Source organism: Jaculus jaculus, chromosome 1 (assembly GCF_020740685.1).
Source record: "Jaculus jaculus isolate mJacJac1 chromosome 1, mJacJac1.mat.Y.cur, whole genome shotgun sequence".
Taxonomy (NCBI): Eukaryota; Metazoa; Chordata; class Mammalia; order Rodentia; family Dipodidae; genus Jaculus; species Jaculus jaculus.
Genome location: NC_059102.1, coordinates 317324852 through 317351207, shown reverse-complemented (window position 1 = coordinate 317351207; position 26356 = coordinate 317324852). Strand labels below are relative to the sequence as shown.

The 26356-nt window shown below is 39.6% G+C and overlaps 1 protein-coding gene across 6 annotated transcripts in view; it reads right to left on the bottom strand.

Moving 5' to 3' along the window:
• Positions 1–26356, bottom strand: part of Aim2 (absent in melanoma 2) — an 88844-nt gene that overhangs the window by 4834 nt on the left and 57654 nt on the right. For all 6 annotated transcript variants that reach the window (XM_045131935.1, XM_045131947.1, XM_045131942.1 and 3 more), the window contains 3 exons: positions 8377–8504; positions 6454–6735; positions 1564–1715 (listed from right to left, as the gene is read on the bottom strand). In XM_045131935.1, coding sequence (XP_044987870.1) covers positions 1564–1715; positions 6454–6715 — 414 coding nt within the window. In that variant the 5' untranslated portion in view covers positions 6716–6735; positions 8377–8504. The remainder of the gene's footprint in view (positions 1–1563; positions 1716–6453; positions 6736–8376; positions 8505–26356) is intronic.

Below are 26356 nucleotides of genomic sequence, written 5' to 3'. Positions count from 1 at the left end.
ATGACAATGTTATTAAGTTAATAAAAGATCCTAAAGAAAATGCACAGTATTGTGCCTTTTTACCAAATAAATAATTTAGATAAATAAGTAAATAATGCACACCAACACACTGTATTATCACATTGTATATTATCACTGCGAAATTCCATTTTCTGAAGCTAATATGATCTTGGGTAAATTTTATTCTTATCTTTGTATTTTCTGTTTTGCCAAATTAAGAGGGTCATGAAATTTATTTTTCAATTTGTGTTTTAGAAGCAATACTACTTTTCAAAAACAACTTGCTATCCAAAGACTGAAGGGAAATGTTGGGGAGGCAGGGGGGGGAATGATATAAGGCCGAGCATATTCTGAATCAGATCTCTGGGCATGGGTCTGCGATGCGCCACACTTGATTTGACAGAAAAATGTCAACTTCACTGAAGCCCATTACAAAATTTCAAGTCTTTGGTCCCTGGTATATTTTTTTGGATCGTTCAGGCTATATAGTATATGTGTTTTATTACTGGTTACAGGAATGTGGCATTTAAACTTGCATATGTCTCCATGACAACTCTAGAACTTTATAGGTCGAGTACAGAAGTGATTGCTCTAGACACACAGAATGGAGGAAACGTAAGTACACATGGCTGATTTCTCAGCTCATACGTTTACAAAACGGCAAGACATCTAATTCCCAAGACATGAAGTTAACAGGTGCTTGATGAGTTTTGGGGTGGAGCTCTTGACTTCCTTTGACATGCTCCAGGAGGAGGGGGTGCTGAGATTCTCCAAGTTGCATTCTGTCAGCTAAAGAGAGCCACCTAGGCCTGGCAAATGAAGGGATATACAGTGTACACAGGGCTTGCCCAGCCCATCCACATTATGCCAACACTGGCAGCCGATCTTAAAGGCTCTACCAAGTCCCCTGAGAGCTGGGGCTGGAGTCTTTGCTGAATCTGAAATTCTCCCTCATTCTCCTACTTCTTTTACTTCCTCATAAGTATTAATTCCAGAGGTATCCTTAAATATACTTCCAGAAAACTACCATTTATCTCCGAGTTTTCTCCAAATAGAATCCAGCTAATAGCAGCGTGTGAATATGACCAGATGTGACAGAGATTAGCCAGTCCATAAATGTTTATAAAGATTTGAATTGGGGCTGGAGAGATGGCTTAGCGGTTAAGCGCTTGCCTGTGAAGCCTAAGGACCCCGGTTCGAGGCTCGGTTCCCCAGGTCCCATGTTAGCCAGATGCACAAGGGGGCGCACGCGTCTGGAGTTCGTTTGCAGAGGCTGGAAGCCCTGGCGCGCCCATTCTCTCTATCTCCCTCTATCTGTCTTTCTCTCTGTGTCTGTCGCTCTCAAATAAATAAATAAATAAATTTTTTTTAAAAAAAAGATTTGAATTGGAAACTGTTTTTCTTTATTTTTGCTACCAAAACACTTTTTTTTGATACCTCATTGCCTTGCTTTCTGCACTCGCCTGCTCTGAGATGAAGAACGGAAGGCTTGATGTGCACAATGGCAGGGATAGCTGCTGGAGACTGCTCTGTGGATGAAGGCCACTTCGCTTGCTCTCTTACCTGAGTCGGAGGAGAGGCTTCTGGTGTAGCACCCAGCTTGCTGACATCACTTCTGCTTGGGGCGGGAGCCATGGAACACATTTCTGCTTCACTTTTCTTTTTTACAATCTTTGGATCTTTTTCCCTCTCATTTATCATGAATGCATTATCAACTGAATTTTCAGAATAGTAAAAGACATGTGTCACCATAATGCAGCTGTATGATATGGTTTGAGTCCTCCGGGGCTATGGTCAGGTTAAATTTAATTCTATAAAGGAAACTCCTAATTTTGATTTTAAAATAACCATATATCAAGATGATCATTCTCAGTTATTTAAGACTCTATTAGGCAAAGTGGCTCATAAAATTATCAGGGGCTATTTCTGACAGGACTGGGGAAGTTCTAGACAGATATAATAAGACCATCCCTTTGATTTTATTAGAAAAAATGATTTAATGAATAGACCTAATAGTTCATATCACATAGTAAGTTCTCTGATACTACATTCAAAAGAACAGAAAATACTTGACTTTTTCTAGTATATTGCAGAGATATCTATGCCCTAGAAGAAGTTAGACTAACCATCCAATGGTAAGTTAGTTCTCTGAAACTAGTTTTAAGAGATATGAAGATTTTAAAAAAGCATCACTTCCCTGCTGGCAACATTGAAGGGAAAAAAGCAAAAGGAGGCCAAGGGATGAGCATGCCCTTCCCTTCAATCACATCAACCATTTTGTACTTTCATAGTCATACCAAGGAAATGTTTGGAGAGCACATCTTCCCCCCATAAGTCTATCACTTTCCTTAATAATCAGATGTATGTATTTCATTAATTTCATCTATAATTCTCAATCTTTTACTTTCAAATTTTAAGGAAAAAAATTGTTCGTAATCACTAACCCATCCTCTTATAATTTCCCAGGGAACTCATACAATGGTCTTCCCCCTAGTGCATGCACCCTCTAATATCCATGGGAAGATCAGAAGTTAGCCATCTGTACTCAAATACCCCTCAGTGACTTCAGACCATTACCACCCCACTCTGGAGCTCTGGGTTTCAAAAATCATGTTTGGGAAGACAAGAAAATTTGTCAGACTAAATCATCAAACCACATACATAATCTTTGTGGCTTGACATTCTCTCTTCAGATCATTTCCTCCTGAATGGCTACAATGCATTACTCAAAACTGTTTTCTTTTTTTAATTTCTTAAATTGGGAGCTGGAGAGATGGCTTAGTGGTTACAGGCACTTGCTTGCCAAACCTGACAAAACAAGGTTCAATTCCCCAGTACCAATGTAAAGCAAGATGCACAAGCAGGCACAGGCATCTGGAGCTCATTTGCAGTGGCAAGAAGCCCTGGCATATCCATATTTTCTCTTACTATCTCTCTCTCCTTGCAAATAGATAAATAAAAATATCTCTTAGGCATTTTTATTAATTGTGAACTTCATTGTATGAACACATTGCATATTTTCATATTCCTATTGGGTTATACTCATATCTTTTCTCCAATAGAGTCCACTGAGGGCCCTCCTCCAGTACTCACTGTGACATCATGACTGTACCAGTTAGGCTCTTTGGGCTCTCACTCTTTCCCTTTAATCTTATATGACAGTGGTCAGATTCAGTTAGCTTTTGTTATCATGCTTTTCATGACCTTATATAGTTTTAAGCCCCACCCATATACTGATGATTGACCCTGCTGTTATTAAAGATTCATTCAGATCTCCCCAACATCTCATGAGGCAAGGTTATGAATGAAATGGCATACATGCTGAACATGTAGCAAAAAAAAAAAAAAAAAAAAAAAAAGATGAAACTTGTGGGAAACAAAACAAAAGCATTTTCCATCATAACTAGAAGCAAATTTTCTACTGTCCAATTAGGCCAAAGATGGCTTTGAGTGGAATTTTAAAACTATAAATAGAAGTGTGTTGACTTGTAGATAAAGCTTACAAAGGTGCCACTCCATTCTGAGTTTACAATCAGGTCCCAAAGAAAATCTTATTTGTTTGTTTGTTTGTTTGTTTGTTTGTTTGTTTATTTCAGAGGCAGATAGAGAGATAGAATGGGCAAGCCAAGGGCCTCTAGCCACTGGAAACAAACTCCAGACACATGCACTACATTGTGCATCTGGCTTACATGGTTACTGGGAAATCAAACCTGGGTCCTTAGGTTTTGCAGGTAAGTGCCTTAAGGGCTAAGCCATCTTCCCAGCCCCAAAGAAGATCATTTTTACCTAATCAGGATGACAAAAATCCCAGGAATATCCCCAGGAAAATTCAAATGTAGAAAATCTCTCAGTTGGGGGCATTTAGTCTTATTCTTTCCAGAAAAAAAAAAAAATTCGTGATTTAAGGAACAACAAGAAACATTCCCCAACACCTTCAGCCTTTTCCCCCAATGCTTTGTAAAACAAAATGCTGTAGTTGCTTGGACCTTATTATGTGTACTTACTTCCACCTCGTGGCCATGTCTAGGAAGTACATCTGCTAATTTTGTCCAATAAAAATAAAGAGCTTGGCACAATCATTCCTTTCTCTAAAGTGCCTCTGAAAGTACATGATGTTTTTCATCTGTCTGGAACTGTATGGTAGGCCATCACTAAAATAGCCTTGCTTAGATTCCATAAGCTTACATATAAGAGCTCCGCTTATTTTTATGCTGTACACACACACACACACACACACACACACACATCTCATGAGCACACTTGCACACACCAATACTCTTTGAAAACTGTTGGAATTGTGCTGCTACAGTTTTACTTAGTATCCTGAAACTATTACACTTGGAGGTTGTTACTTTGGGGAGTCTTGGTGAGGCATCCTTTCTTTCCTCCTGTTAGTCATAATGGGATATATCATATACACAAGGATATATCAATTGTCCTGAGGGAACAATTAGGATCTTAAGCAAAATGCACACCATTGAAGGAAGTTGGTCATAGAAAAATGGTCTTTGTGTCCTGGGAAATCCACTTTGTCATCTACATTTGAGACAAAGAGCAGACCAAAGAGTCAGTTTGCCCTGAGGAAAGACAGAGGGGGGACCATGCCACAGAAGAGAAATGAATAGCCTATGAGGAGGCGCAAGGGGACTTAATACCCCAGTGCATGACGTTTTAGTGCTGTATCTTCTTTACATGACCTTCAAGCCTTCAATGATGTGGGAGAGCCATACATACTGTGTAACTGGGGCCTTGAATCTTAACTTTCTGTGTATTGTTGTACAGCAGATGATTCCTCACAACTAAACTATTTCCTCTTGAAGGGAGGAGGGAGCCAAGAGGTCTCGAAGAGCCACAAATCATAAGATCACATGACCACTCCCCAACGTTATAGGAATGATAAACACAGGGCAGACATTGACCAATGTTAATCAGAAATTGAAACATTACTCCTGAGGTGAGAAAGGAAGCTCAGGGAGTCAACATGTTGTCTGAGTAAAACATTGCAAGACCTCACCCTATTGCTAGTTAAAGGGAAAACAACTGCTTGGGAATGATACACTCTGACTGAGCCGCCTGCAAGTCAGGCAGTGTGCTCAAGACTCTGGTCAGCTGAGCTCCCTGCAGGCAGTAGTGCGCTCCAAGAAGCAGCTCCCGGGAGTCATCACGTACGCCATAGTGGGCTCCTCCGCGATGGAGCGCCCTGGAGTCAAAGCAGCTGCTGGAAGGCTGTCGTCCAGAATGGGACGAGACTTCCTGATGATACAGCTGCTTTGGGGTTTTCACAGCCTGTAAGAAGGCCCTTACCCTAAGACTGAGGGAAGAGCATCTGCAAGGGTAATCCCAACAGGAAGCTGCACATACCAGGCTGTGGGGAGGTGATCATCCAGGTGGAATACTGCTTTGGGGTTTCCATTGCTCCCATAAGCAACCCCTCACCCTGTTCTGTAAGTAACCCTAATCTCATGGGTTCACCAAAACTGGTTTGGGTCTACTCAGGCTGTTGTTTGTCATCTATGTCACCTATCTGGGGTGAGAGATGTGTGTTTGCATTGCCCCAGAGGAAAACAAAATGTTTCCCACACCGTGTGTCCAAGATCTCTCCAAGTGGACTGGGAGGCAAAGACTGGCAAAGGTAGAAATGATGAAATGGTGACTAGCAACCCTGATGGTTGGAAGGCGAGGGTATTCTCTAATGCCAAGGTAGCTCTGCAGAATTTATAACAGACACTTCTTAGTGATGCTCAGTGACAGGGGCAAAGAGATGGTGACACTGAGAGTGAAGTTAGTGCCTAAGTTAGCAGAGGCATTCCTCATTATGTAGTGAAGTCTCACATATCTGATGTCATCAGAGATGGGAGACTCATGCCTTCTGTCGTGTTTTGAATGTAAAATTTGGCACAGCGTCAAAGATTTGTTACTAAGCTTTCTAATTCCCAGCTGATAGAGCCTTTGGGAAGTGGAGTTTTGCTGCAGGAGGAATGTTGCTAAGGGGGACCCATGGCGCTGATTAGTGTAGCTGACTTTGTGCTCAGAGCTGCTCTCCCGGCTGCAATATGTGACATTGTAAGCCGGCTGCCGTGCTTTCCTTGTATTGGTGAAACTCCCTTCAAAACTTTAAGCCTGGAGCTAGAGGGATGTCTTAGCGGTTAAGGCATTTGCCTGCAAAGCCAAAGAACTCAGGTTCGATTACCCAGGACCCACATAAACCATATATACAAGGTGGCACATGATTCTGGAGTTAGTTTGCAGCAGCTGATGGCCCTGGCATACCCATTCTCTCTCTCTCCCTCTTCTCTCTCCCCCTCTCTCTCCCTCCCTCCCTCAAATAAGTAAAAAAATAAAATAAAAATAAATAAAAACTGTAAACCTGAAAGAAGTTGTTTTCTCTCATAAACTACTTCTATTTGAGTGTTGTCTCCTAGCAACTGGGAGTTAATTAACTGCTACACTTACCTTTCTGTTTCTCTTCCTCCAGACTGGTTGCTACATGCATATAATTCAACTTCCTGAAAAGGGCAATGGTCTTTGTCACTGCAAACTTCACACCCTGGTTCTGAATCATCAAGTTAGCTAGCATTGGCCTGTTTGCAGCCTCCAGTTTGCCCTTGGCAATCGTAAACTCATCAGGAAGAAAGAACTTAAACCTCTGCAGTTCCTCATCAGTGATGTTATCCAGGCCCACCAGCAGCAGTATTTCCTTATATCGACTCTCCATCACATAGTTTTGGGGTTAGCCTGTAAGAAATCCAAAACATGTGTGATTACATCACAAAAAAATCAATTCCACCTCTACTTTCAAAATAAACAAGGTGAGTGGTTAATATCTCCTCAAGGAGAAAATAAATAAATGTTTATAACACAGTAAGCAAGAATTAGATAAAACATGTGAAAAACAAAGCTTCCTAAGCAAAATGGTCCCTTGTATTGTGAAAGTTCCTCTGCAGAGGACAAACAATGCATCGGGAACTTTTAGAACACAGGACTTTGCTCCTGTGATTTCTATGGCCTACTTGTTGAGGCATGGGGCAGATGACACAGGGCTTACATTTCAAGTATACAGTTTGTCACATGGAAATAATAGATGAAATACAATTCACAAATTTGTTCCTTCTTGGCTCACACTTTGGTGTCATATCTCAGCAGTCTATTCCAAACTCATGATCAGAAGCTTTTTCTGCTATGTTCTCCTCTAGAAACTTTCTAGCCTCAACTTTCAACTTTCTTGTGTGTGATATGGTTTGAATTATTTGATATATGATGTAAGGTAAGATGCAAAGCTCATATTTTTCATGTTATGAATTTCCCTGTGGTCTTAGATTGAGAAGACTACACTTTCACTGTTTGCCATTGTTAAAAACCATTCGTCCTGGGCTGGAGTGATGTATTAGCAGTTAAAGCACTTGCCTTCAAAGCCTAACGACCCAGGTTCAATTCCTCAGCACCCACATAAGCCAGATGCATAAGCAGTGCCTTCATCGGTGTTCATTTGCAGTGGCTGGAGGCCCAGATGTGCCCATTCTCTCTCTCTCTCTCTCTCTCTCCATGTATGTGTGTGTGTATACACATATATATGTGTATATGTATATATATATATATACATGTATATGTATATGTATATATATATGTATATGTATATACACACACACACATTGATGGTAGCTCTACTTACATATGAGACTTCATGAAAGAAAACACAAAATCTTATCAGCATAATTTTCAACATAAGAAATCAAATTGAAATACCTAGAATGATAAAGCTAACCAACTGTCCCTGTACTGCTGATGAGAACATGGAAGAAAACCTACTTTGCTTGAGTGTTTGCAACATGATAATCAACTCAGCATGCTGCCTACTTATGGGAAATTTTAATTTACCTGTAACTCACTTAGATAATAACACAATCACATTTTAATTACATTTATATATAAAATTAAGAATTTTTTCTGAAGTTTATCTCATAAGCATAAAATCTGCATTTAGCTCCATAATCTGTTTACTGTTTAAATTTATTTGTTGAGTTAAGTGGTAGAGTACTCTGATTTCTACCCCAAGCACCACAAAGATATAATAAACAAAATATTTGTTACATGATGAGTTTATATTAAAAGAAATGCTTCCAGATCTACTTGGCGGCTTCAGGACTGCAAGAGTTCACAGTACTGCGATTCGATAACGTGGTATTAGCCATCATAACAACTGGCTGGTGTTTTACAATTCACAAAGTACTTTCACAAGCTGGGAAGGAAAGAAACATTGAGGCAGTACTCACCCCTACAGTGTGATAACTCCTGCCACCAGGTGTAAGCATCCAGTTTCCATCGGCTTTCATCTCTACTGCTGCAGGATAAATTGGTGTTCAAAATGAAATGACTTACCTGAGTTCACACAGCTAGTGAAAGGCAACTAGATAGACTGACTTAAAAGTCTTCTGAAACCATGTCCATGTCGTTTAACTTTCTTTTGTCAACTAACTTCTTGTTGTTCAGAAAATGTGCATTAACACCTTTAAGGGGAAGAAAAAAAAAAAAACACTCGCATCACCAATGTTAGCGCTGTAATTCATATGTGACTCAGTCCTGAATACCTAAGTCTCTTATAATAATTGCTAAATGTCCCCCAACTTATTTATATATTTTCACAGAGTATGTGCCCAGCTCATTCTGCACCCTTTACTTTTGCTCAATCGTATTGGGTACATTTTATAAAATAGAACATGGACTGGATCCTCTCTGTTAACATAAATGTTTTCCTCCTCTCTTCATTATTTATTTACTTAGCAACATAGTATTTTCCCAGTTTTAGTTCATTCATTTTATTAGCTGAATTCTGTCCTAGAGTGGAAGTGGTCTGTGGACGGGGTTGGGAGGACTGGCTGCTGTTCATTTCTGTTCTCCTAGCACCTAAAATAGCACTTAGCACACAGTAGATATTCAATAGACATTTGTTGAATATGTAACTATTCATTGAATCAAGTATCTAGCTTCCTAAAGCTTGGGTGTCTTTACTCTCTGGGCTGTGTTGGATCCATTTGGTTTCATTAAGAGGCAGAGTTTCCAGGAAGCAGAGCAAGAAGGCACCTGAGGAACATTCTTCAGTGACCCTCTTCCCACAAACAGCCCAAAACGGATGGTTACTCACACCCTGAACTACCTTCCTAAGAGCTGCAGAAGCCAGCTGAGAGAGAAGAGTTCCTAGGTTGAGTTTAATCATAAGAAAAGACACATTAAAGAGGTAGCAAGAAAAGAGTTGTCCATGTCAACATTTTCCCCAATTCCAAGCATCAGGAAGAGAGGGAGAAGGAATTAAATCATCATCACAGACAGAAAACCTATACCAGACCCACCATGGTGAAACCCAGCATCTGGCAGAGCCCCCACAACATCTGCCCCAGGCCACACTGAGCAGCAAGGATTACATTCGCCAGGCTGTTGACTGACTAAACCTTAGGCAGCGTAGTACAGAGCAAAACCCCATCCACCATGGGTCGGAGTACAAAGCCAGCTAGCACAGGATGTTGCCTTAGAGACCGGAGTTGGGTCTGCTTTTGAGGGGGACCTAGCACCAGATAAAAGCCAAAGTTCTCTATATCTAGGCGAAAGCTGATACATCTAGCCTTTAGATCTGCTCTGGCATTAGATACTGTCCTGCATGTTGACTGGACAGACTCAGGCTTGGCCTATATCGCTTTCAGCCTTGGAGTGGGCCAGAGACCCACACCCAATACAGACTGCCCTGGTCTCTGTTTATATGCAAGTCTGGAGTGAGGTGGTTTGATCCAGGTGTCCCCCATAAGCTTAGGTGTTCTGAATGCTAGGTTCCCAGCTGATGAAGATTTGGGAATTAATACCTCCTGGAGGCAGTGTATTGTTGCGGGCGGGCTTATGGGTGTTATAGCCAGTATTTGGCACACTCTCCTGTTGCTACTGTCCATCTTATGTTGGCCAGGGGTGATGTCCACCCTCTGCTCATGCCATCGTTTCCCCCTGCCATCGTGGAGCTTCCCCTCAAGCCTGTAGGCCAAGAAAAATCTCTTTTTCCCAGAAGCTGCTCTTGGTGGCATGATTTCTACCAGCAACACAAACCAGACTGCAACACCGTATGACCCAGTTTATTGTCAACCTTGGCCATCAAGAGACTGTCACTACCATCTGGCCCCTAATCTTGGGCAAAATAGATATCATCGGGTCAATGTTCCAAGACAGAGTCTCTGTCTCTAGACCTGCTCTGGTTCCCAACCTAGACCTGAGCTTAGGTGGGATGAACTCACATGCAGGGCTGCCTCCCTATTGGAAGCATAGGCCAGGGTACAACTTCACTGGATTAGGAAATGCAGAGAAAGAAGAAGTTCTGGCTAACCCTCTGCTACTCGATGTCTACAGGTGAAGGATGAAGATTGAACAGTCTTGAACTAGCAATGGACTAGCCATGAGCCAGCCAGGTTTTTTCAGGGAGGAGCTGCTGAGTGAAATAGAAGGTACAAACAAGCAGTGATGCTGATGCTCACGGGACATGGTTCTTAAATGGTCATTTCACATGGTTTTGATAATTCCAGGAAAAATGAGGTAGCAGTTGCCTTCTTACTGCTAGGACAAGACAGTCTACCAGAAGGAGCTTATGGAAGGAAAGGGTTTGTTTCTGGCTTACAGTTTTGAGGGGGAGTTTCCTCGTGATGTTAAATGCAAGGCAATGCCAGAGAGCAGGGACTCACATCTTGTCATATCAGCTGGGAGGGAGCAACAAGAGTGAGCTAGCTTACACTGGCAAGTGGGTTGGACCCCAAAATTCCAAGGCCTGGCCCCAGTAACATACCTCCTCCAGCAAGGTCATACCCTTGCAAAGGCTTCACCAGGTAGGAATCAAGTATGAGGCTTAATCATAAACACGTGGGACTGTGATGGATATTTTATATTCAAACCACCATGGCTACAGAAATCACGTACAATTAGCAATGTGAGGCCACTGGTAAAATTGACAGTACTGTGATTGGAATTTGTGGACAAGATATGTTTGACATAGTCAGTGGACAGAAAAGAGAGATAGGAAGGAAAACCCAATTGAGGCTGTAAAAGACCCAGGGAAATGTATAGAAGTTGGAAGAAGTTATACAATGGAGAGAAATTCTCCTGGTTTGCTTGCTTTCATGGGAAAGACAACACACGACTCACGGTAATGAGAATGATATAGGGGTTGGAAAATTAGTGCTGTACAAGAAGGGGAAAATTGCTTATGAGAAATCTCAGCATTGTTCTGAAGGTGTCCCTTATGAAACAAAGGAAGTCTCACATTTCTGCATCTAATGTCTGTTATGAAGGAATGATGCCTAACTTTCTCATGCCATGATTTCTGAATTCCTCAAGGATTTCCAACTGTGGTCTACAACTGATTGTTACATAGATAGGCAGACACAGACTCTACTATTTAGTAGCTATTACAACCTTTCTAAAGTGTCAATATCTTCATATGTAAAATGGGAAAAAATATGATTAGCTCCCTGAAAAGACTACTGTTTTGAGTCCATATGATTATATGAAGAGGTTACAGCATGGCTGTACAAAGATTAATCTTACAAAATCAGTTATTAGTATAAAAAATGATAAAAAAAATATGTATATTCATATTTGTAACAAATAATAGTTTAACCTTGGAGAGGAAATGCATGAAAACCTTAGAAAAGAATCTGGATGAATATTCTTTATATATATTTTATTTATTTGAGAGAGAAAGAGGCAGAAAGGGAGACAGAAAATTTGAACACCAGGGCCTTCAGCTGCTGCAAACAAACTCCAGACACATGCATCACCTTGTGCATCTGGCTTACATGGGTCCTGTGGAATAATATCTGAGTCATTTGGCTTTATAGGCAAATACCTTAGCTGCTAAGCAATCTCTCTAGCCTGAGGATTATTATTCTTTCAAAACCTGTTGTATTAAAAGACAGACAAGGAAGATTATGAGGAAGATGGAGGTGCTGGAATGGAAAGAATGGCTAGATAAAATAAATCACTGGTTGACAGTAATGAGGAAAAAGTACCATCTTGAAATCACACCAGGGCATCCCACTTGGATGAGATGCCTCAAGGGCAAGTTTCAGTCAAGACATGAGCTTTGCACATGGGAAAAGAGGCATTTTTTTACTAAGAGACTCCAAGTACTACATGAGGGCATAGGCTATGAAGCTACTTGGCCCTGAAAAGTACCTCAGGGACTCTGCAAGAAGGATTCTAAAATAAACGTCAGGTTCACAAAGAGGCTGGCAGGAAATCATTAAGGAAGGCTGAAGCCTAGGAGTAACAGTTTCAGTCCAGTGATTCCATGGGACAGAGCTAAAGTGACAGTAAAAGACAAGTGAATGTCTCCTTTCAGAATCTATGTCATTTTCTCAGGTTCAAATCCTCAGAGGTTGAAAAGCATGGCAGAGCTTCTCCTCAGTCTTCTTTCCCTGTTGGGAAATCATCACTTCATCTTCTCTAGACCTGCTCCTTCATGTTGCTTAGCAACTGACTCCAGGGTGCTCAACCAGCACATGCATGCCGCCATCTGGCACATCCAGAAATTGCCCATTGCTTCTGGTCAGCATGTCCCTTCACCTCTAGGTGGCAGCAAGATCCTCAGGCCTAAGGCTGATAGAGTAACAGGCCAGACTTCACTCAGACAGCTTTGTCTTCCTAAATTCATAGGGAAACTTGCTCCCCATTTCCTGGCTGACCCAAAGAAGGAAGTGGCCAAGAGATAAAAAGTGACAGCAGATGACTTAGTAATACATTGTGATCAACAGCCACACACTATGAATGTAACTGATTTTGTCTGAATACATTGTGTAACTGAGACTTAAAAAGATCTTTTTTTCCTGATTATTAACAGACTCTGATCTCAGAGAGCAAATAAAAACACATGTTCAACCCTTTCTAATTTTGCCTCCTAACCTCAAGTTTGGAGAGTTAGTGTTTGAGACTAGCCTGCAGTTTACATGATAGCTTTTCCATTATTTAGTGAATCAACAATGATCATGTGGGACATTTAACATGAGGTTTTAGGTTGTATGGATGTAAACATCAGTAATACAGACTTCCATATGTTGGGTGGCTACATGAAGTCATGGAGACAGAGGTGCAAGTGAACTATTACAATACGCATTATGAAAACAGTTCTAATGAAAGCACGCTCCTGATGCTGCCGGAGTGGGAGAGCATCTGTCTATGATCACGGAATCAGCCAAGGTCTAGAGACCTACTTTTTCACCCACTGCGAGGCTCACTTGCACATTTCAGCACATGTCACCTCGCCAGTGAGATCTCACTGATCAATACATTCTCTACCTTTTATACATCACTTTTGCCCACACATGGCATTGACCACCATCTGACATATTTTCCATTTTACTTGTTTCTTTCGTGGCCCTGACACCAATAATGTAAGTCTTGCGAAGACAGATGTTTCTATTGGGCTCCTGCACCCTCTTCACTATAGCACACAGAAGGTACTTTAAAATTATTTATGGAACAAGCCAGGCGTGGTGGTGCACACCTTTAATCCCAGCACTTGGCAGGGGCAGAGGTAGGAGGATCGCTGAGAGTTCGAGGCCACCCTGAGCCTATATAGTGAGTTCCAGGTCAGCCTGGACTAGCATGAGACCCTATCTCAAAAAACCAAAAAATATATATTTATGGAACAAATACAACACATAAGTAAAACTAAAGTGTTCCAAAGTGACAACCATATGTAAAAATGAACATTTGTTTTGCAAAATGGAAAGTTGATGGATATTGCTTGGATATTGGCTCCCCATTGACAGAAACCCTCAACAAAGACTTGCTTTGGGACTGAGGAGATGGCTCAGTGGGTAAAACATGAGGACTTGCGTTCAGATCTTCAGCACTCATGTAAAATGCCAGGCAGGGTAGGGCATGTCTGTAATCCCAGAAACGGGAGGATCCTTGTGGCATGCTGCCTAGCTAGCTAATCTAGTCAAGTTGCTGAGCTCGGAGTTCAGGGTGGGATCATATATGAAGCAGTAAGGTGAAGAGCAGTGGAGCAAGATGTCCGATACTGAACTCCAGTCTCCACATACATGTGCATGTGCACACACATACCTACATTCATGCACATCACACATGCATACACACTTCAGAAAAAAAAAAAAACCCTTGATGTCCTTTACTGCACATCCAGAGGGAATGCACTGATTTAGGCTCCAGGTTCCAGGATAGGTAGGTTGCGATAAAGCTGGAGGGAAGCACTCATCAAAGGTCTCAACTAGGAACAAGTGTGTTGCTCAGTCAGGCAATGGTGATCATTCTGCAGGGAGGTCCATCAGAGAGATGGTCTATGGGGGATGCAAAAATATAGAGGGGACTGGAGATATAGCTTAGCAGTAAAGGTGCTTGCCTGCAAAGCCAAAGGAGCCAGGTTTGATTCCTAAGTACCTATGTAAAGCCAGATGCACAAAGTGGCACATGCATCTGGAGTTCATCTGCAGTGGCTACAGGTCCTGGTGTGCCCATGTTCATTCACTCATTCATTCTTTCTTTCTCTCTCTCTCCTTCAAATAAATATGTTTTTTGAAAATATGGGGTAAAACCTTCTGGAAATGGAGATTTAAGTAAAAAAAAAAATCTACCCATTGTAAAGTGGGATCCTCAAGCCCTTTCCTCCTTGACTTCTAGAATCCTGACTATGCCACAATAGAGAGATACAGACATCCTATCAATAGATTGGCTGAAGGTGGGTAAATCTCTGGTTACTGGCATTTTGGATTCCCCATGACAAGGAACCTGTCTGCGTCTTGCGTGATGCTTCTGTAATAAAACTAAGCTGTAAATAAACACAGTTCATCATCACAAATTTCAGTTTGTGTTTAATGTGTGCACAGTTACTTCTTAAATATTAATACACAAATAGGCATCACACTAAGAAACACCTGTAACTTAAGCAATAAAATAATAAACAGAAAGTAGAACTTAAAAGAAACACAAAGTAAAGGGTAAAAGGAAACATACATATAGTGAATATGTAGTCAACAAGAGATAAGAAAAGACATTGCAACAATGATACAAGGCAGTGCTAATAAGTGAGAAAATCCACAGAAGAGATTTTTGTGAATGTTATAGAAGAAAACTTTTTAAAGTTAATAGAGTAGTAATAGATAAAGTTGACAAGTTCTTTGTAAAAGTATAACGAGATGACAATAAGATGGGAAAAGAAAAGATAACTAGAGAGGCATGTGTCAGGATGAATAATGACCATCTAATAAACATTCAAGCAAGAGTGAACTGAGAAAGTTGGGGAAAGTTATCAAAGGAATACTATTGAGGGCAGGGGACATAGCTCACTGGTAGAGACTTGCCTAGCATGCACAAGGCCCTGGGGTCAATCCTTGGTACTGACAAAACAAATAAGAAAATACTAGTTGAATGAACAACAAACATTTTTGTTTTGATTTTTAAAAGTATTTTACTTATTTATTGATTTAATCGAGAAAGAGGCTGCCAGGGCGGGAGGGAGGGAGAATGGGCATGCCAGTGTCTCCAGCCACTGCAAAGAAACTCCAGACACATGCCCCACCTTGTGTATGTGGTTTATGTGAGTACTGGGGAATTGAAACTGAGTCCTTAGGCTTCACAAGCAAGTGCCTTAACTGCTAAGCTATCTCTCCAGCTCTGTTTTGACTTTTTTGTTTGTTTTTTTGTTTGTTTGTTTTTGTTGTTTGTCTGGGATTTTTTGTTTGTTTGTTTTGTTTTTCGAAGTAGGGTCTCACTCTAGCTCAGGCTGACCTGGAACTCACAATGTAAACTCAGGGTGGCCTCGAACTCTCAGTGCTCCTCCTACCTCTGCCTCCCAAGTGCTGAGATTAAAGTTATGCTCCATCATGCTTGACCCTGTTTTGATTTTTAATAGACAATTTTCCAGAACAGTTTTAGGTTCATAGCAATATTGCAGTGAAGGTAAAGTGCTTATTTGCCACTGTCCCTCAGACACAGCCTGAAGTATTAAGACCACTACTGACTAGACCAACCATCAGAACTGAAAAACACACAGACACAGGGCTATTGCCCAAAGTTCATGGCTAACATTAGGGTTCAGTCTAGGTGTTATAAATCACATGTGCTTGGAAAAGCATATAATGAAATGCATTCACCAATATGGGATATAGAGTAGTCTCACTGCCCCAAAACCTGTGTTCTCTGCCTAGTCACAACCACTAGCAACCAAGGACCTTTTTGTCTCCATGGTTATGTGTTTTCTAGAATGTTAGATAGTTGGAAATACATAGTATATAGTCTTTTCAGATTGGTTTTTCATTTAGTAATACATATATAAATTTCCTTCATTTGTTGTCTTGGCTTGATGCTTTATCATTTTTAGTGCTGAACAATATTCCATTATCTGAATGTGCCACAGTTTATTAACCCATTTTTCTACTTAATGATGCTTTAGTTTCTTCCAGGTTTGGACAATTATAACTAATACTGCTCTAAATACACATCTGTGTGTTTTGTGGGGGCATAAGTATATTACCAAGGAGTGTTACTATAGTGTTGTATAAAAAATATGAGTGGCTTTATAAGAAACCATCAAACTGTCTTTCAAAGTGGCTGTAAAATTTTTGCATTTACATGTACAATGAGTCAGAACTCTTGTTGCTACATTTTCTTACTAACATATGATGCTGTCAGCACTCTGGATTTTTTCCAGAGATGTGTGTCGGGGGAGCGGGGGGCTGTAACTACTGCTTTCATTTGAATTTTGCTGGTGGCACATGATATGAACTATCTTTTCATGTAGTTATATGCCATTTATGAGGTGTCCATTAAGGCACTTGGTCAAATTCTTAATAGTATTCTTGGTTTTCTCATTATGGAACTATAAAAGTCCCAATATTTTGAAATATGAGTACTCTATTAGACATATTTTTGTAAATATTTGCTCCCATACTGTGGTGAATTGTTTATTCTCTTGAAAGTATCTTTGACAAACAGATTATACTCACTTTATCTATCAAATTTGAGGATACACATTTGTTCATGACATCCACTTATTACCTTCTTAATGTCCATGGAATCTGTAGTGATGGTATTCCTTTCAGTTCTCATATTAGTTATTTGTCCTCTTTTTAATGAGATAGCCTAGCTAAAAGCTTATCAATTTCATTGAGCTTTTCAAAGGAATAGCTTCAATTGCATTGATTTTTCTCCGTTGATCACCTATTTCCAATATCACTCACTTCTGCCCTTTTATTTTTTTCTTCTACTTACTTTAGATTTTATTTGCTAGTCTTCTGCTAGTTTCCTAATGAGGAAGTTTAGATGATTGATTTTAAATTTTTCTTCTTCTCCAAGCATATTCTTTTAAATTACATAGTGGCAAAGAGAAAAAAGATCATAAAAGCTTCCCAAGAAAGAGTATATCATATGACAAGATTAGGATTGAGAATCATACTGCTCTTCTTGATAACAACATGAAAAGCTAGGAATAGGGAACAATTTCTTTATTATTTTGGTTTTTGAGGTAGGGTCTCACTCTAGTCCAGGCTGGCCTAAAGTTCACTATATAGTCTCAGGGTGGCCTTGAACTCATGGCAAACCTCCTGCCTCTGCCTCCTGAGTGCTGAGATTAAAGGTGTGTACCATCATGTCTGGCTTAATTATCTTCTTGTTGTTATCACCAAATATCTGACAAGAAAATATTCCATATTTTAAGAAAGTAAGGATTTATCTCAATTTACAGCTTGAGTAAATAGTCCATCATGATAGGAAAGATATTATGGCAAGAGCTTGAGGCAGCTGGTCACACATATTTCACATGGAGAGAGCAGAGAATGATGAACGCTGCTGCTCAGCTCACTTTCCCCTTTCTATTCAGTCCAACACTAATCTATGAAATGGTCCTGTCCACAGTTAGAGTAGGTCCTACCACCTCAATTAAACTCATATAGAAAGTTTCTCAGACATTCTCAGGAACTTACTTACATGGTTCCTTTCAAGTTGTCACTCAGATATTAACCACCAGAAGTCCATCCCTTGTCTACCTGATACTTGAAAACATAACACTTTTAGGCCAGAACCTTACACCCCTTAGCCCCAAAGTTCATAGCCATCTCACAATGATGTGTTCAGGGAAGCTTCGAAAGTCCCCATAGTCTTTAAAAGTTTCAATACTTTAAATGTAGAAGTGCAGAGTCTCTTCTAAGACTTCAGAACTCTCTTAACTGTGAGTTCCTATAACATCAAGAAACAAATTACATACATCCAAGATAGAATAACACACAAGTAAACATTCCCAATTTGTGGTACTTTGGATGTATGTCCCCCATAGACTCAGGGGTCTTATTAAAACTTGTAACTTGGATCTCTGGAGGTGGTTTCACTGTGGGCAGATCCTAGACTCCAGCCCTAAGATGTCACTGAGGGAACACCTGAATTCCATGCCAAAGGTGTAAGAGAACATTGTGAGCTCATGGGTCCTGCTTTTACTAGTTCATGTTTGCTACTTTTGGTATTTGTTGGCTGTTTGATTGTTTCTCCCTGCTTGGATGTGTGGAAGCAGCTTCTCCCACATTGATGGGACTTCCGCCATGGAGCTACACACTTGAAATAAATGCCTTCCTCCCACAGACTGTCTGTTTGGAAGCCCTATCCAGCACTTTGAAGCTGAGTAAAACACAATTCAAATAGGAAAATTGGGGGCATAGTAGGAAAACAAAATCAGTCTGAAGCAAGACCAAAACCCAAGAGAGAAAACTGCAAATCTTGATGCTCTTCTCAGGCATCTGGGAATCATGATGGAATCATTGGCCCCTAAAGAGCTTGGGTAACTCCACCCCTTTAATTCTGCTGCCCATGATACTCCTAACCTCTTTCTTAGGGCAGCTATACTATGAACCTACAAAAGCTGCCCTCTGCCGATGTCCTGTGGTCCATAATTCCATCATCCTGGAGTCTTCATTGTCACTATGGCTCACCTTCATAGCTTCATACAGTGGCTTTTTGTGGCCTCCTTGTGGGGACCCTGACCTCCCTTCTAACCTAGTTCTTAACAGAGTCATTTTCCCCTCTAAAACCTTATAATACAGGCCTGCACTGTCTGCATTTCTCTAAGCATTGTTCTCTTCTAAGATCCCACTAGAGTGACCCATTAAACTCTACTTATAGTCTTCAAGAACTTTTATAGCCCACAGTTCTAAGCTCTTCCACATTACTATTAAAAACCTGTTCTAAATGCCTATAAACAACAAGGTCAAGTTTACTACAATAGTGGCCCCACTCCTGGTGCCAATTTCATGTACTAGTTACTCACTCATTGTTATGACCATATACCTGATAAGAAGTGGCTTAAGGAAGGAAGGGTTTACTTTTACAGCTTAGAAGTAGACACTGTGTATATACCTACATCTGATTACCTATCAGAGATATATATCTTGACATCATCACGTAGGTGGATAAGATCTTAAAATATGAGTTTGGGAGGAACACACACGCTCAACCCATATTAACCAAAATTATCATTGACAAGCCCCAGAACCTGGAATTGTAAGAAGCTAGTGTGCAACCTGTGAAATTTAAACAAAAGGAAAAAAATTCAAGAATTTTCCCAAGGGGGAGAAATTGTATGCTTTATCTGTATATGAATTATAAGCATGCTACATGTTTCCTGTGAGTTTTTGAGTTTTGTTTTGTTTTGATATTTCCAACAGGGTCTCACAGTAGCTCAGGATGACCTGAAACTCACTCTGCAGCCCTAGGCTGGCTTCAAATTCATAGTGATCCCTCCTCAGCCTTCTGAGTGCTGGGATTAATGGCATGCACCACTATAGCTGTCTAACTGTGAATTTTATTTTCATCCTTTATTTACATAAATTTATTTAACCAGAATTTATGATTTTGACTACATTAGAATATTGGAAGAAGGAATCCTGTGCAATTGTGAAATGTGAGACTTTCAAAACAGAAGAAAACAAGCCATGTGTAGTGACACACTCCTTTAATCCCAACACTCAGCAGGCAATAGTAGGTGGATCACCATGAGTTCAAGGCCATCCTGAGACTACACAGTGAGTTTCAGGTCACTCTGGACTAGGATGAAACCCTACCTCGAAAAACAAAAACAAAAAACAAACAAACAACAACAACAACAAAAAAAAACAGATGAAAACAGAGATTCAAGAAAACTAAACTTTGGTATTTGAATGTATCCAATTAGTAGAAAATGGCAGAGCTAAAACTGGAAAACTAGGAGTGGAGTCTATTACATCATTAGAAAGGGTTTAAATTGGCTAGGTATTGTGGTGCACACCCTGTAATTTCAGCAGTCAGAAGTTCACAGAAGGACTGACACAAATTTGAGACTGGGTTGATCTACATAGCAAGTTCTAGACCAGACCAGACAAAGATAAACACAGAGAAAGACTGTCTCAAAAAAAAAAAAAAAAAAAAAAAAGCTGAAAATAGTTAAAGTAGCTGCCGCTGTCGTTGAGATTTGGATGAGACACATAGGGAGCAAACCCAGAGCCTGGGCACACTAGGTAAGCACTCTACAACTGAGCTAGATTCCATCTCCAAATTTACTACCATCTTTATCATACTATTTGAATATTAATCTATGGTATTATACTAATTTGATAACAATAAGGATTAAATATAAAAAAATAAGGGGCTCTACTAATTCTTTTTTTATGTTTTCTTTTTTTCCTTTTTGGTTTTGCAAGGTAGGGTTTCACTCTAGTCCAGGCTGACCTGGAATTCACTCTGTACTCTCAGGGTGGCCTTGAACTCATGGTGATTCTCCTACCTCTGCCTCCCAAGTACCGTGATTAAAGGCATGCACCACCATGCCTGGCTTCTACTAATTCTTCCTAAAGTATCTCTCTACACTGTCATCTCTGGGATTTATGCAAGACATCATTAATTCCAAACATGAGCTACAGTAAAATCATATTTCGGAAGTAGGATTAATTGCTTCAAAAAATGAATTTATGAAGAATGCATTGGAGGGGGGAGTGATACAAAGGTAGTAGGATTTATCTTGTCAGGATCATAATATTTTTTTTTTAATTTTTATTAACATTTTCCATGATTATAAAATATATCCCATGGTAATTCCCTCCCTCCCCACCCCCACACTTTCCCGTCTGAAATTCCATTCTCCATCATATTACCTCCCCATTACAATCATTGTAATTACATATATACAATATCAACCTATTAAGTAGCCTCCTCCCTTCCTTTCTCCACCCTTTATGTCTCCTTTTCAACTTACTGGCCTCTGCTACTAAGTATTTTCATTCTCACGCAGAAGCCCAGTCATCTGTAGCTAGGATCCACATATGAGAGAGAACATGTGGCGCTTGGCTTTCTGGGCCTGGGTTACCTAACTTAGTATAACACTTTCCAGGTCCATCCATTTTTCTGCAAATTTCATAACTTCATTTTTCTTTACCGCTGAGTAGAACTCCATTGTATAAATGTACCACATCTTCATTATCATCTGTTGAGGGACATCTAGGCTGGTTCCATTTCCCAGCTATTATAAATTGAGCAGCAATAAACATGGTTGAGCATGTACTTCTAAGGAAATGAGATGAGTCCTTTGGATATATGCCTAGGAGCGCTATAGCTGGGTCATATGGTAGATCAATCTCTAGCTGCTTTAGGAACCTCCACTCTGTTTTCCACAATGGCTGGACCAGATTGCATTCCCACCAGCAGTGCAGAAGGGTTCCTTTTTTTCCACATCCCCGCCAACATTTATGATCATTTGTTTTCATGATGGTGGCCAATCTGACAGGAGTGAGATGGAATCTCAATGTAGTTTTAATCTGCATTTCCCTGATGACTAGTGACGTAGAACATTTTTTAAGATGCTTATATGCCATTCGTATTTCTTCCTTTGAGAACTCTCTATTTAGCTCCATAGCCCATTTTTTGATTGGCTTGTTTGATTCCTTATTATTTAACTTTTTGAGTTCTTTGTATATCCTAGATATTAATCCTCTATCAGATATATAGCTGGCAAAGATTTTTTCCCATTCTGTAGGTTGCCTCTTTGCTTTTTTCACTGTGTCCTTTGCGGTGCAAAATCTTTGTAATTTCATTAGGTCCCAGTGGTTAATCTGTGGTTTTATTGCCTGAGCAATTGGGGTTGTATTCAGAAAGTCTTTGCCAAGACCAATATGTTGAAGGGTTTCCCCTACTTTTTCCTCTAGCAGTTTCAAAGTTTCCGGTCTGATGTTAAGGTCTTTAATCCATTTGGACTTAATTCTTGTGCATGGCGAGAGAGAAGAATCTATTTTCATCCTTCTGCAGATATTTATCCAGTTTTCAAAACACCATTTGCTGAAGAGGCTGTCTCTTCTCCAATGAGTATTTTTGGCATTTTTATCGAATATCAGGTGGCTATAGCTACTTGGGCTTACATCTGGGTCCTCTATTCTGTTCCACTGATCTACATGTCTGTTTTTGTGCCAGTACCATGCTGTTTTTGTTACTATGGCTCTGTAGTATAGGGTAAAATCAGGTATGGTGATACCACCAGCCTCTTTTTTGTTGCTCAGTATTATTTTAGATATTCGAGGTTTTTTGTGATTCCAAATGAAGTTTTGGATTGTTTTTTCTATTTCCATGAAGAAAGCCTTTGGAATTTTGATAGGGATTGCATTAAATGTGTAGATTGCTTTAGGTGAGATTGCCATTTTCACGATATTGATTCTTCCAATCCAGGAACAAGGGATGTTTCTCCACTTTCTAGTGTCTTCTGCAATTTCTCGCTTGAGTGTTTTAAAGTTCTCATTGTATAGATTCTTTACTTCCTTGGTTAGGTTTATTCCAAGGTATTTTATTTTTTTTGATGCAATTGTGAATGGGAGTGATTCTCTGATTTCATCCTCTGTGTGTTTGTTGTTAGCATATATGAAGGCTACTGATTTCTGTGTATTTATTTTGTATCCTGCTACATTGCTGTAGGTTTTGATCAGCTCTAACAGCTTGCTAGTAGACTCTTTAGGGTCCTTTATGTATAGAATCATGTCATCTGCAAATAATGATAACTTGATTTCTTCCTTTCCAATTTGTATCCCTTTTATGTGTGTCTCTTGCCTTATTGCTATGGCTAAGACTTCCAAAACTATATTAAATAGAAGTGGGGACAGTGGACACCCTTGTCTTGTTCCTGATTTTAGTGGAAAAGCTTCCAGTTTTTCCCCATTTAGTAATATGTTGGCTGTAGGCTTGTCATAAATAGCCTTTATTATATTGAGATATGTTCCTTCTATTCCCAGTCTCTGTAGGACTTTTATCATGAAGGGATGTTGGATTTTGTCAAATGCTTTCTCTGCATCTAATGAGATGATCATGTGATTTTTGTCCTTCAACCCGTTTATGTAATGTATTACATTTATAGATTTGCATATGTTGAACCATCCCTGCATCTCTGGGATAAAGCCTACTTGGTCAGGGTGAATGATCTTTTTGATATACTCTTGTATTCTGTTTGCCAATATTTTGTTGAGAATTTTTACATCTATGTTCATGAGGGAGATTGGTCTGTAATTTTCTTTTTTTGTTCTATCTTTGCCTGGTTTTGGTATCAGGGTGATGCTGGCCTCATAGAAGGAGTTTGGTAGAATTCCTTCTTTTTCTATTTCCTGGAAAAGCTTAAGAAGCAATGGTGTTAGCTCTTCCTTAAAAGTCTGGTAAAATTCAGCAGTGAATCCATCCGGGCCTGGGCTTTTTTTTAGTTGGGAGATTATTGATAACTGTTCAGATCTCCATGTTTGTTATAGGTCTATTTAAGTGATTAATCTCATTTTGATTTAATTTAGGTAGGTCATATAGATCAAGGAAATCATCCATTTCATTCAGATTTTCATACTTTGTGGAGTATATGCTTTTATAGTATGTCCCTATGATTTTTTGAATTTCTCTGGAATCTGTTGTGATGTTCATCTCTGATTTTATTAATTTGTGTCTTGTTCATCTCTGATTTTATTAATTTGTGTCTCTTCTCTCTTTCTTTTGGTCAGATTTGCTAAGGGTTTATCAATCTTGTTTATCCTTTCAAAGAACCAACTCTTTGTTTCATTAATTCTTTGGATTGTTCTTTTTGTTTCTATCTCATTAATTTCTGCCCTAATCTTTATTATTTCTTCCCGTCTACTACTTTTTGGTTTGCCTTGTTCTTCTTTTTCCAAGGCTTTAAGGCGAAGCATTAGGTCGTTTACTTGCGACCTTTCTAATTTCTTAATATAGGCACTTAAGGCTATAAATTTACCTCTTAGAACTGCCTTCATTGTGTCCCAGAGATTTTGGTATGTTGTGTTCTCATTATCAATTGACTCTATAAATTTTTTGATTTCCTTTTTGATTTCTTCATTGACCCACTCATCATTTAGTAGTGTATTGTTTAGTTTCCATGATTTTGTGTATGCTCTATAGCCTTTCTTGCTACTGATTTGTAGTTTAATTCCATTGTGGTCAGATAGAATGCAAGGAATTATTTCAATTTTCCTGAATTTGTTAAGATTTGCTTTGTGTCCTAATATATGGTCTATTTTAGAGAATGTTCCATGTGCTGCTGAAAAGAATGTATATTCTGCAGCCTTTGGATGAAATGTCCTGTATATATCTGTTAGGTCCATTCCTTCTATGACCTCATTTAGTCCAGATGCCTCTCTGTTTATTCTTTCCCTGGATGACCTGTCAATTGATGAGAGTGGGGTGTTAAAGTCACCCACCACCACTGTGTTTGGTGTTATCTGTGACCTTAGTTCTAATAGTGTTTGTTTGACGAATTTGGGAGCCCCCATGTTAGGTGCATATATGTTTAGGATTGTAATGTCCTCCTGTTGGAGTGTGCCCTTAATCAATATAAAGTGACCTTCCTTATCTTTCTTGACTAACGTCAGACTAAAGTCTACCCTGTCTGATATTAGGATAGCAACCCCTGCTTGTTTTCTAGGCCCATTTGCTTGAAACACTATCTTCCAACCTTTCACCCTAAGATAATGTCTATCCTTTGTAGAAAGGTGAGTTTCTTGGAGACAACAAATTGTAGGATCCTGCTTTTTAACCCAGTCTGCAAATCTATGTCTTTTCGTTGGGGCATTGAGACCGTTGATATTAAGAGATATTATTGAAAGGTGTGTATTTATGTTTGCCATTTTTGTGTGTGTGTGTGTGTGTTACTGGTTCTACCTGTGCTCTCTTCTGTTGACTGGTATTTGAGTATAGCTTGTTTTTTCTAGGTTCCTTATATGTGTGCTTTTCCTTTTGTTCAGCATGGAGGATTCTATCAAGTATTTTCTGTAGAGCTGGTTTTGTCTTCAAATACTCCTTTAACCTGCTTTTGTCATGGAATGTCTTTATTTCTCCATCTATTTGAATGGATAACTTTGCAGGATAAAGTAACCTTGGTTGACAGTTGTTATCTTTCAGAAATTGGAATATATCACTCCAGGCCCTTCTGGCTTTAAAAGTTTGTGTTGAATAATCTGCTGTAATCCTGACGGGTTTGCTTTTGTAGGTAACTTGATTTTTCTCTCTAACTGCTTTCAATATTTTTTCTTTGGTTTGTGTGTTTGGAAGTTTGATTATAATATGGCGAGGAGAGGTTCTTTCTGGGTTTTGTCTGGCTGGGGTTCTAAAGGCTTCCTGTATCTGTATTGGCACCTCTTTCCCAATTTGGGGGAAATTTTCCTCTATGATTTTTGTTGAAGATGCCTACTATGCCTCTGGAGTGGAGTTCTTCTCCTTCTACTATCCCCTGAATTCTTCTAGGATCATAATATTATTTTTGAGACAGTATTTCCACTCTCATGTCCAAACTGTCTTGAATTTAAGATTGCCCTGCCTCACCCTCCCAAAGGGCTGGGATTATAGGCATGCACAACTGTGCCTGGCTCCAAATCAAGTTTTTAGTAAATGGGCATAAAAAAGTTGAACATAGTCCAATGTAATACAAAATTTGATATCCCATAGACAACACACACAAACACACACACACATGCACACACACACGTTCAACACTTGGTTGATTTTACACAATCCTTGACTGCCTCAGACATAAAGGAAAGCTTTATTTCTCATCCATTAAGAGTTACACACTTTCCCCAGTTTACCTCACATAATCCCCAACAACTCTGCGTGCAAATCATGGACAACACTTCACGGATGACGATACTGGGATTTAGAAAGGTGGAGTCACTGGCTCAGGAATATTCAGTTAGCTTGTGGTCAAGTCCAAATGTTATCTCTGGTGTTTACTGCAGATATATTCATTTTTCCCCATTATTATGCCTTTCCTTTTAGGAATATTTGGGCATAATCCTATACTCAATGTAAATAAGTTCATGTTAGGAGTAAAAAC